The 11706-nt window shown below is 31.0% G+C and overlaps 1 protein-coding gene and 1 long non-coding RNA gene across 2 annotated transcripts; one reads left to right on the top strand and one right to left on the bottom strand.

The window, feature by feature from the left end:
- Positions 1 to 195: 195 nt before the first annotated feature.
- On the top strand, positions 196 to 768 carry LOC126696397 (protein PELPK1-like). Its single transcript, XM_050393149.1, has one exon. It carries the CDS (start codon positions 196 to 198, stop codon positions 766 to 768), a length of 573 nt encoding a protein of 190 aa, XP_050249106.1.
- A 3288-nt stretch (positions 769 to 4056) lies between these two features.
- Positions 4057 to 6494, bottom strand: LOC126696754 (uncharacterized). Its single transcript, XR_007646096.1, has 3 exons — positions 6241 to 6494; positions 5273 to 5339; positions 4057 to 4382 (listed from the first exon to the last, which is right to left on the bottom strand). It is a non-coding gene; the product is annotated as an uncharacterized LOC126696754 (long non-coding RNA).
- Positions 6495 to 11706: the final 5212 nt, after the last annotated feature.

An 11706-nucleotide genomic window follows, 5' to 3' on the forward strand; every position in this document is an offset into this window, starting at 1 on the left:
TAACTGATTTTTTTTTTTTTTCTACAACTACATTTCATCAAACTCACATTAGCTCCTCCTAGTCCTCAAAATCCTGTTAGATTTGGTCTCTATAAATACCACCAGGTACAAGTTTTTTTTCAATCAACACCACTTGCCAATACAATACTTGAAGTAAATCAATTCCCACAACTTGCAGTTCCTATCATTTAAAACATGGCCGTTTCTAAGTATTGTTTCCTTTTGTCTATGATCATAGCATTGTCACTCTCAAGCATCGATGTGAGCCTCGCGACTCGTTACCTTTTGGACACACCAGCTGCTCCACCTCCAGCATTAACATTGCCTACAATCCCATCTCTGCCAAAGGCCACATTGCCTCCTCTGCCATCAGTGCCCACACTGCCTAAAGCCACATTGCCACCACTGCCTAGCACTCCATTGCCGACACTGCCAACTCAACCAACTCTGCCAAAGCCCACATTGCCACCACTTCCAAGCATCCAAGTCCCATCTCAGCCAACATTACCAACCACCACATTGCCACCATTGCCTTCCAACCCATTGCCAACACTGCCAAATCAACCAACTCTTCCAAAGTCCACGTTGCCACCATTGCCAAGCACCCAAGTCCCAACATTGCCAACCATGCCCACAATTCCCAAGGTGACACTACCTCCTCTCCCAGCTAATCCATTGCCTACCATCCCAACCACAATTCCTTCGATCCCCACCATTCCGACCACAATCCCAACAATTCCTTTCCTCTCTCCACCCCCCTCAAAGTGAAGCACTATTGCTTGAGATGCTACGTTTCCATTCTTTATTCTAGCTTTGTTTGGACTATTCTTTTCACCAGTACTTGTATTACTTTTTGTATACATTAGAACCTATATGGCTTCTAATGTTCTATATTTGTCTTTTTTTACAGGCTTGAGTATGTCCATTTGAAATTCTTCGTGTAAGATATTTTGAAGTTTTATTAGTGTCATTATAGGGTCATGGATATGTGAGTGTTATTATTCTTGTACTGGTTCTTATGGACTGTGGTTATGAATATGATTTCTTATTATATATTTATGTTTGTGGGGAGCTTCTCCTCAAAATGACTACTATCAGACCTCTTAGCCAAAAAAGCAAAAATAAGACTACTATTAGATCTTTACTTTCATGAATCCAAAATTTCATATTAAGGATTTTGACGACTTCATGAATTATCCACGTAAATCTAAAAGAAATGATCAATGAAGTGCACACATACACGAAAAGAGGAAAAAAAAAAAAAAAAAAAATCAATGTGGGTGCAAAAACATATCATATATCCAATGCAATAATCGATATGATTTAATCAGGACAACAACACAACAACCGTAAAAATTATACCATAGTGATATGGTTAAGCTTAATAACGAAGCATCACACATCCACCTTAATTCCCAAAAAAAATCCACTTCATTTAGACCTTTTATCTTATACATAGAAGTCAAATACTTTTACACATTCTGTATTAAGTATAAGTATATCATAAACATATATAAGACATACATAACACCATATTCTTTCACAGATTTAAAATTATCCAATAAGAACACAAACTATCACAAATTCTCCATGCCATTGTTTTGAGGCTTGTATCAAGTTGTATAAAGAATTGATTTGCTTACAAATTTTCTTTTCATTTCCAAAAAATACGAACCCATTGGGTTGTTCCATGTAAACATCTTCATCAAGATCATCATTTTAAAAAGTCGTTTTCACATCCATTTGGTGTACAACTAATTAGTCTAATTTGTATATAGATGCAAGAGCTAACAATACTTTAATTGACATGATCCTAGCCATATTAGTGCATAGTTATTAAAATAGTTAAGTCATTCCCTTTGTTTAAAGTCTTTTGTCATTAACCTTGCTTCAAAGGTTTGAACAAACCTATCCATATTATATTTTCTTCCAAATAACCATTTACTATCAATTGATTTTAAACTTGGAGGTAGATCCACTAAAACCAAAGTATATAATTCGATAATACTAATTCCATTTCATCATTTATAGATTCTTTCCAAAAAAAAGCTACATTTCTGAAAGCCATTCATTCTCTAAAATTTTAGGATCACTCTCCACGTTAAAATTAAGAGTAAGAGTGTTTTATTTAAGATCCCATATCTATCACCTTCCACTAGGTATACAAGAGCTTGATATGATGAAATAAAGTCTAAACATTTTCCAAAAAGAATCACATACTAATAAAAAGTTCCCATCCCAAATAATTGTTTTAGCATAAATGATATTTTTTTTAAAATTAAAATTGATAAAATGATTTAAATCGATTGAATTAATCATATTATCAACTGAAAATAGTATGTTAGAAAATTTTAAATACAATGACTTAATTAATATATCAATTGAATTAGTCATATTATCAATTGAAATAATATGTTAGAAAATTTTAAATACAAAGACTTAATTTATATCAAGGAAGTCAACACCGTATTGGAGGCTGTACCGATTTGGCCAGCGGTACGATATATTTCGGGTACAGGTCAATACCGGTGTACCGTTTCGAGTTTACCGCATTATATATAAATATTATATATTTCAATTAATATATTTAATAAAAGGGTAAAGTCTTAAAAAAAAAAAGAAAAAAAGAAGCCAAATCCCTTTTCTTTCTTTTTTTTAATCCATATGGTATATTTCATAAAAAAAGAAAAATTCATATTATATAGGTATATATAGTTTTTTATTAGTCCGACAGGGGAAATAACTCTAATGAATTTCAAATGATTATGCCATTAAAAAATAACAATAAAAACTACTATTTGGATTTGACCATCCAATAGAAAGTTGAAACGTGAGGCTCTATTTACTAGGGGAAAAAAACACTCGTTAAAAGAAAAAAAAAAAAAAAAAAAAAAAAAAAAAAAAAAAAAAAAAAAAAAAAACGTGACACTCCCTTTGTCACTCGTTATGCTGATCCTCATCCTACCTCCACTCTCTTTCCCTCTACATTTGGTCTTCTACTCGTCTTCCCTCGTTATCTTCTCTTTCCCCTACACAGATTAGATCTAAATAGATGCTCTACATCTCTCTTTTTGTTGCGTGAAGATTGAAGAACATACGACATTGAAAACGGATCAACTACAGATTTCTCTCTCTCTCTCTCTCTCTCAATGTTGTGTAGAGAAATTGAAGAATTTTGTTTCAGTCTGGTATGAATTTACTGGCTGAAATCCGAAATAAATCTCCGGTACAGCCGAAATGACTCAGTAAGGCCGGTATTTAAACCGGAACGAAACTACCTTGTTTCTATACCAGCGCAGGTATCGGTACGACAAATTTTGGCCGTACCGGCCGGTACGGTATGGAATTAACTTCCTTTTATATATATTATCTCAAGATGCAAGAAGCGTTAATATTGCATTAAGATGTAGGATTTTAAATACAAAAAATGCAAAATTTAAAATAATTGCCTTATTCCTCAAATTGTATTAAACCAGTCTTGGGACACCTAAAGAAAGTTGAACTCAATATCTATAAGATATTTACTATTTTGGCCACTTCATTATAAATAGGATTTATCTAAACATCTCTATTCCTGAAAATGTATTTCATCCAATATTTTAATTTGAAGGAAAAACAAGAAGAAAAATGAAGGATAAAAAAAGTGCATATGTTATAAAATAAAAAGAAGTAGTAGACAGAGAAAACTATAAGTGATTATGTATAGGACTTAATATATATATATATATATATATTTTTTTTTTTTGTCGAGAAAAATAGGACTTAATATTTAAGTAGTCATCTACTTCTTTTATTATTGCCGAAATACATGCAAGTGATATATTTGATACAAATGGTATGTCCATTCTTTGCAATAGCTTTATGTATATATAACAATATCAAGTCAGTCAGTGTCACGACCTAAACCTGTACTTCAGAGTTTAGAGCATGACCGGCATGTTAATATCAAGTTTACCTCAATACTAATATAAACCAATCTAAATTGAAGGTACTTATCAAAAATTGTTTTTTGAATTCCTGCTTATTTTCTTGCATAAAAGCCATAATATACAAAAATGATGGAAACCTTGAAATTTCATTTCCTTTGAACTTGGAAAATTACCACCTGGCTGAAACTTAAGATATTTGGGTAAATATTACATAGCTAAATGTTTAGCAAAACTGTTATTACAAGCCTAACCCCAAAGACATACAATTGGGGTTCAAAACAAACTAAAGTACCGAATTATATCTGTGCTCAAAGGATCAAGTACATCTTGATTCCTCCTATACAACAAAAGAGCTAACTACTATACAACAAAACTCTATATTCTAACGAACAAGAAAACACAGAATCCTTGCCACCTCTAACACTCTCGTTGCTTCCGGGAAGAACCTATGCACTGAAATATAATAGGGTGAGCTGCGAAACCCAGTAAAGTTTTAAGCTACATGGCCCTTTAATAAAAATGCATGTAAATCAAATATTTTATGGATATGCCAGATTTGATAAAATAGCCTTCATACTGTTCTTATTGTTCTTAAAATAACTTAAGAGCTTTTAGATGAGAATACTTCATTTTCCTTTCATATAATAAATAAATATAATTCAGTAATCTTATCTTTGAACAAACTATCAAATATTTTATCATAACTTCTCATCAGACTTATAACACATTCAATATACCTTTCTTATTATCATACTTTTCTTATAATTTCCAAATAGCTTAATAGCTCATTTATAATACATATTAGTTAATCCAATTGTAAGTCTGTCATAACTTTGGGAGGCTTCCAGCACAGAGTGCCAGGCATCCAGCATTCTCCACAATGCTAGGTAATTCTGGAATCATATCATAGTACAGATTTTCAACCATGTGAGTAGGTTGACATCCTTTACAAGTTGGCTATTACCAACAAGGGCGGGTACAGCAGATCCAGTTCTACTTTTAATGGCCAATTAGAATCTCCATGGAAATACCAGTACTATAACCCTTACTGGCTGAGTTCAGATCATAACAATGGAATAACCGAAAACTATAGTAACTTCGCTTTTACATAAACGTTTCACAACAGTTGCATATCCACTTCATTCTTAAATATTATGTTCGTGATATAAGTAGTAGCATCAATATGCTAAAATTATCATATATATAAGATTGAACAACTCACGAACATATATTTTACTTAAATCATGTTTATATGTGATATCTCTAATCAAAAGCTTTAATGCATAATACTTTTTCAAAATAATCTTTATACTTATCAAAAGCACATGTCACAAATCTCTTACCTGAAAACAGAACAAGCGAGAGATTGTACAAGAGGAGCTCAAGTGTCCGTGTTCTCGTTCTTGCCACCTAAATGAAAAACCAAAACTTATTACAGACAAACTCTTCCTAATATATAAACTTATACTTCAATCACAACCTAGCTCTCAAACTCAAGAAAATCTTAATTCCCATCACATAAAGTTCTCCAAAGCACATGATACAATCGTTAAACACATTTTGCACCCAAACCATAGAGAAACCAAGGCATAAAATTTATATATGATCCTAACATACCAAAGGAAGAGCATATTAAATTATAGCTCAAAACATACAACCTAACTTGAGAATTAAATCCACAAAGTCAGGTGTAGCATATGTTGTTCACTGCTCATTTCAGCAACGTATGCTCCATTTGTAAAATGCAAATGGGCTATCCATACACATCCAATTATCATGAAATTTTACGTAACTACTGCCCTATATGTCCAGTATATACCAAAAATATTTTGGAGTCAAAGAATAAACCCATGATTTACTAAAAATCACGCAAGACAGCATACTCAAATCTGTCCTGACAGAATTTCTTGCAAATTAAAAATTAAACCATTATTTTTATGTTCATCCAAATGCTGTGAGACCACTTCCATAAAAACCATGTGTGTCTTAGAATTCATAAAAACTACTCCTAGAATCCTAGTTCACAAAATATGATTTAATACATATTTTTCTTGTTGTAAACATCAAATCTGTCACTGAGACAGTTTCAGTACATATTTTTACAAAATCATCAACAAATAGCAATGGGCCTTAATTTCATTTGGGTGTTTTTATACCCATACTATACATATTAAAATATGTTAATAAGCATTCAATTCATCACAATATCATTAAACTTTCAAATCACTAAAACAGAATCATAGTTCAGCCTCTAAAATTAGGATAAAGGATAAAGAAGTAGAAATAAACAAATGAAATTTTGATTACTTACTCACAAACTTTGAAACTGAAATTTTAGTATTAACCTTTTAATTTCTTCTTTAGAGAGAGATATATTGTTTTGGTGAGAGAGAGAGGGCTGCCGTGTAAGAGCAAAGGAAGAAGAGAGAAAGAAGAACAAAGAAAGAGGAATAGAGAAAGAAAAAGGGCTGGACTTTCTGGTCTGGTGCAGCCAAGGAGATAAGATAAATGAGAAGACTTTTGGGGCAGCCAAAGAAGATAAGAGATGTGGACTTGGGTGGAATACGTGTGATGCTAACGAAGAAAAATCACAGCCCACCTTTTTCAACTTTTTTTTTTTTTGGCATTCACATTTACACTTTTCTACAAAGAATAATATCACTTTACATACACACACACACACACACACACACACATATATATATATATATATCCTTACCTTTATAAAGTTATATCCATCACATTAAAAGAGCATATATGTTCTATAATATCACAATATCAAAACTTCATGCACTTAAAAGTAATTAAGATAATAACATACATATAAACCCATAAATTAATTATGAAATTAGGTTGGGATGTTACAGTCAGTCTGAAGGAAATAGGTGAAGTGATACAATTTTTTTTTGATGAGATGAAGTGATACAATTTGATTGGAAGATGATGCAGTAATTGAGGGTCGGAAAAAATGGCTGGTGAAGGCTGCAACATAACAAAATGCCGAAATTAAACACTATCCAAGTTATTCAGCCTAAATTGGACACTTGTCTAATTTATGAGTAATACATAGGTACTCTCAGAGTACAGAGAATTATGCTCCCTCCTTTCACATTCATGGTAAGGTCTACTTATTAAATTCATAATGGGATCCATTATAAATGTAAGAGGAGGGAATACCATTTATTCATATTCCAAGATTACCTAAGAATTTTCCCCAATTTAGAGCATCTCCAGCAGTTTCAGCAAATTTTTGTACTGTTTGGAGAATGAACAGTGACATTTAGCTTTTACCTATCCACTTTTTCAAATACACTTCCAACAGATTCTCTATCCCATTCTTTATCTTATTTAAATATTATTTCTTCATTCATTGTTTATTCTTTTTTTAACAACTATATTTTTCAATGAGAAGTGTTATGTTTACAACATTTTACGCAATAATTTTACAACAAAATTTATGTAACAAAATTTATGTAAAAAGTTGTTACTAGTTCTAATTTGAACCCACCACTGAAATTATTTTTTTACTCGCCAATATTAACTAATAGCAATCTGTTACTTAAAATTTATTGTGAAAATATTGTTGTAGTATTTTTCAATTAGGATTTTTTATTTTTTATATTATTTTTCTTCCTTTCCTTTCATTTTCATCCACCGTTTCATTTATTTTTTTTCTTTTTTCTTTTTCTTATTTTTCTCCTCCACACAAGACACATAGCCCCCTTCTTTTTATTTTCTTTTTCACCTCTCAAGAACATTCCAGTGCTTCACATTAGAGAGAGAGAGAGAGAGAGAGAGAGAGAGAGAGAGAGAGAGAGAGAGAGAGAGAGATCGGCTTAGGCCTCCACCGCATGCATCTTCACCGCTGCCCAGCATCTCCACCGCCGCTCGTCGTCCTCCCCACCGATCGGCTTGGGTCAGATCGGCTTGTTCTTTTTTTTTCATATTTGCTTGTTCTGATTCAACTTTATTTTAAGAATTGGATTTTGTTTTGTGTTTTGTGTTTGGATTAATTATTTTGCTAATGAACAGGTCTCTCTCTTTTCTCTTTTTTCTTTTTTTTTCTTTTATTTTTCTGATTTCATTTGATTTATGAGAAAAAAAGAAGCAACGGTAACAGAGTGAATGAGAGAATGAGAGGAAAAAAAGAAGAAGAAGCAACACAGAGAATGAGAGAGAAAAAGAAATCTGGAGGAGAGAGAAAGAATTAATATAATAAGTAGTTGTTCTAATATTTTATTCAAGAAATTCAATAGCTAATGAACAGTAGCCCATCAGACCTGATGGGCTACTGTTCATTAGCAAAAAAAAAATTGAGGAATAGAGAAGTTGCTGGAGCATGAACAGTAGAGATTTTGAGCAAATATTAGCTATATTTTGGCTATGCATTGATTGTTGGAGATGCTCTTACTCAATCTCCAATAGCATGTAGGAACTTAAGTTGATTTTTCTTTTTTTAATGAATAACTTAAGCTGATAGATTACTTATCTTTCATCATGGTTTATTCAAACATTTTCACTAAAAATAAAAATGCCACTATAAGTCTAGTGGCCCTAAATTTAATATAACTTATACTTAAGGTTATTCACAACAATAAAAAGAATAAGTCTTCATCTTAAATTTTAGGGTTGACTATGGATCTTCAACATATTAATTAAGGTCGATCATATGTATTATATTCTTTTCTTCCATTTTATTGTATCTAATGTTATACTCTATGTTACTTTCTTAATTAATAAATCATTTTTATTACCCTACTAATGTATGTTACTTAATTTGAGTTTTCCTTTACTTTTTATTTAGTAAGTAAATATCGTTACATGAGAATTATAAATAGAATTTTGATAATGAAAAAAAATTACAACCCTACTTATTTATATATAAAATTATAATAAATAAGCACAATAAAAAAAAATATATGGGTTTTATATAATATTAAAATACTTTAATATTCACATTAGTGTTATTTTATTTTCTAAATTGGTTTTAAGTATTATATATAAAGTATGTGTGCATGCATAATAAGTGTCTATTTAAGTAAGGAGTAATGCTATAGGCACAAATTATTTTACAACATTTTTACAAACTGTTGATGTGCTCAACTTTTTATTGGATTTCATTTTGGTTCACCATTAACATCACTTTTTTATTTACCAATAACCATTTACCACATTAGCAATTTTTAAATATATATATATATATATATATATTATAAAAAGGTTTGTATCTTTAGCATTACTCTAGAGCATTCACATCAAGATTGCTAAAAAAATATAACTTTTAGTAACTCAAAACACTATTTTATCTATTTTAACACCACACTTAACAAAACACCCAACATCAATGATTTTATTTTAGCATTAAACATAATAAAATAATATATCCAACACAATAAACAACAACCGCAACCACAACCATCAATTTTGCTTTGTTTAACTTTTGTGGAATAAAATATTAGTTTAAAAAAAAAAAAAAAACTATAACATTTTTGTTGTAGCATGCATTTTGGTGGTTTTGTTGCTAAAATAGGTTTTTAGCATTTATCACAATTTGGTGTGAATGCTCTAAAAGTATGTAAACATGTAAAGTCTTAGGGTTCGTTTTGTTGGAGGGTGGAAAAGTAGGAGGATAGAAAAGTGGGAGGATAGAAAATATTTTAATTTCTCTCTTTTGTTTGGTTGGGAGTGGAAAAGTAGAGGGATGGAAAAAAGTGAGTTTGTATAAATTTACTCATACACCCTTATTAAAAAATAATGTTCAATTAAAACAAAAAAGTGACAAATAACCCAAAAAAAAAAAAAAAAGCAATCACCTAATTTATTAAAAAATACAAATCATGTCCAAAAAAAATCATATCTAGTTTTTTTTTTTTTAAAATTGAAACAACTATCATACCCACAGCCTAGGAAATCAAAAAAAGAAAAAGAAAAAGAAAAAGAGGGCAACGTCTAGGAAAGGAAAAGAAAAAAAGAAGAAAAAAAGGAAGAGGCAACAGCTAGTGAAAATAGCCAAATATCACGTTTTGGAAAAATTTATGGCAAGCTAGCACTGTTTCGAAAATATTTAGCAATTTACCACTTTTTTAGTACTCGAATTTCACAAAATCGAGTTCTAAATAGTACTTGAGTTCAGTGAACTCGAGTTCTTAGTGAGTCACCAGCGTGACATTGTTGACCTGAAATTTGTGTAATTAAAAAAAAAATGTGGTACTCGATATTAGCGAAATCGAGTTTCTCTTTATGGTACTCGAGCTTAGTGCAGTTGAGTAACTTTTTTTTTTTTTTTTTTTTTTTCTCTGTTGGAATGGCTTGAGTAGTCAAACTTAGTGGTTTGACATTAGCTAACAAACCATTAAATGGCTTGTATGCCCATGTTAGGAAGATGCATGTTATTCAAGAAGTTTCATGCGTGAAGAAATGCAAAAGCTTGCATTAAATGTTTTTCATGAATTGTCAAAGAAGATAGCCAAGAACAACCCTGACATGCAAACCAAATTCATGCTTCTTTTCTTTTGGCTGAAATGGATGACACTTTGGCCATAAATGCTTGCCATTTTCTTTGACTTGACAAGTTTCATGTCGGTGTAACTATTGATATTTCGGCTGAACTTTGGCTATAAATAGATGGTGAATTTGAGAGAAGATGCAAGAGTGAGTTCCTACGGGAGATTGAAAAAAAGAAAAAAAGAAAAAGAAAAACAAGGTACTCAACTATATGAAGCTCGAGTACTATAAAGAAGTACTCGGTTTCAGTAATATCGAGTACCACATTATTTTTTTAATTCCACATTATTTTTTTAATTACACAAATTCCAGGTCAGCAGTATCATGCTAGTGACTCACTATGAACTTGAGTTGACTGAACTCGAGTTCTATTTTGAACTAGATTTTGTGAAATTCGAGTACTAAAAAAGTGGTAGGTTGCTAAATATTTCCGAAATAGTTCTAGTTTGTTACAAATTTTGCCAAAACATAGTATTTTTCTATTTTCACCGGCTATAGCTTCCCAGGAAAGCACAAAAAAAAAAAAAAAAATTGTCCATTAAACATCCCCATTTTCTCCATTTTAGAAAGAAAACTTTTTTGTGAGTTTAGGGAGAAAACACCTAGACCTCACCATTTATTTTCCTTCCTCCCCACCCAACCAAACACACCCAAAAACAGTGGCGGCTCCAGAATTTTTTTCTAGGGGGGTCAGTAGTGGTGGAGTTAGGAATTTGTCATGAGGCGATTAAAAAATAAAATGATTAATTTATATATATATATATATATACAACTTCCATATTATATACAATAATCCAAAATAAATACAATTTAGTAGACAATACAGCTATATCGTATAATAGTCTAAAATTTTTATTAATAGTTTAAAGATTAGTAAGACAACAACCATTAAATGGATAATAACTTATTATATTTATATGTAATATTAATTAAATAAAAATATATGATAAAGAAGAAGAATTTTTTTTTTGATACAAAATAGAAGTTCTACTCTAATTTAATGTAACTATATATGTATGTGGATAAAGAAGAATAATAACAAACCTAGGAGTAGGACTAGGAGTATGTGAAACTAAGAAAAAAAAAACTGATATAAATTTTTACTTTTGAAGTGTATGACTTTTTAACTATACATGTGGTCACTCTCTTGGAATTGGAACAAACAGAGATAAAAGTAAACTACTTGATTAAACAAAGATAAAAGCTAAAAAAAATAGAGAACGGAGAAAGAGAGATAGAGAGATAGAGAAAATGAGGAAATAATCACAGATAT

This window comes from Quercus robur, chromosome 8 (genome assembly GCF_932294415.1).
Source record: "Quercus robur chromosome 8, dhQueRobu3.1, whole genome shotgun sequence".
Taxonomy (NCBI): domain Eukaryota; kingdom Viridiplantae; phylum Streptophyta; class Magnoliopsida; order Fagales; family Fagaceae; genus Quercus; species Quercus robur.

Coding starts and splice junctions, on each gene's coding strand:
- LOC126696397 (XM_050393149.1), top strand. CDS start 196: ATGGCCGTTTCTAAGTATTGTTTCCTTTTGTCTATGATCATAGCATTG.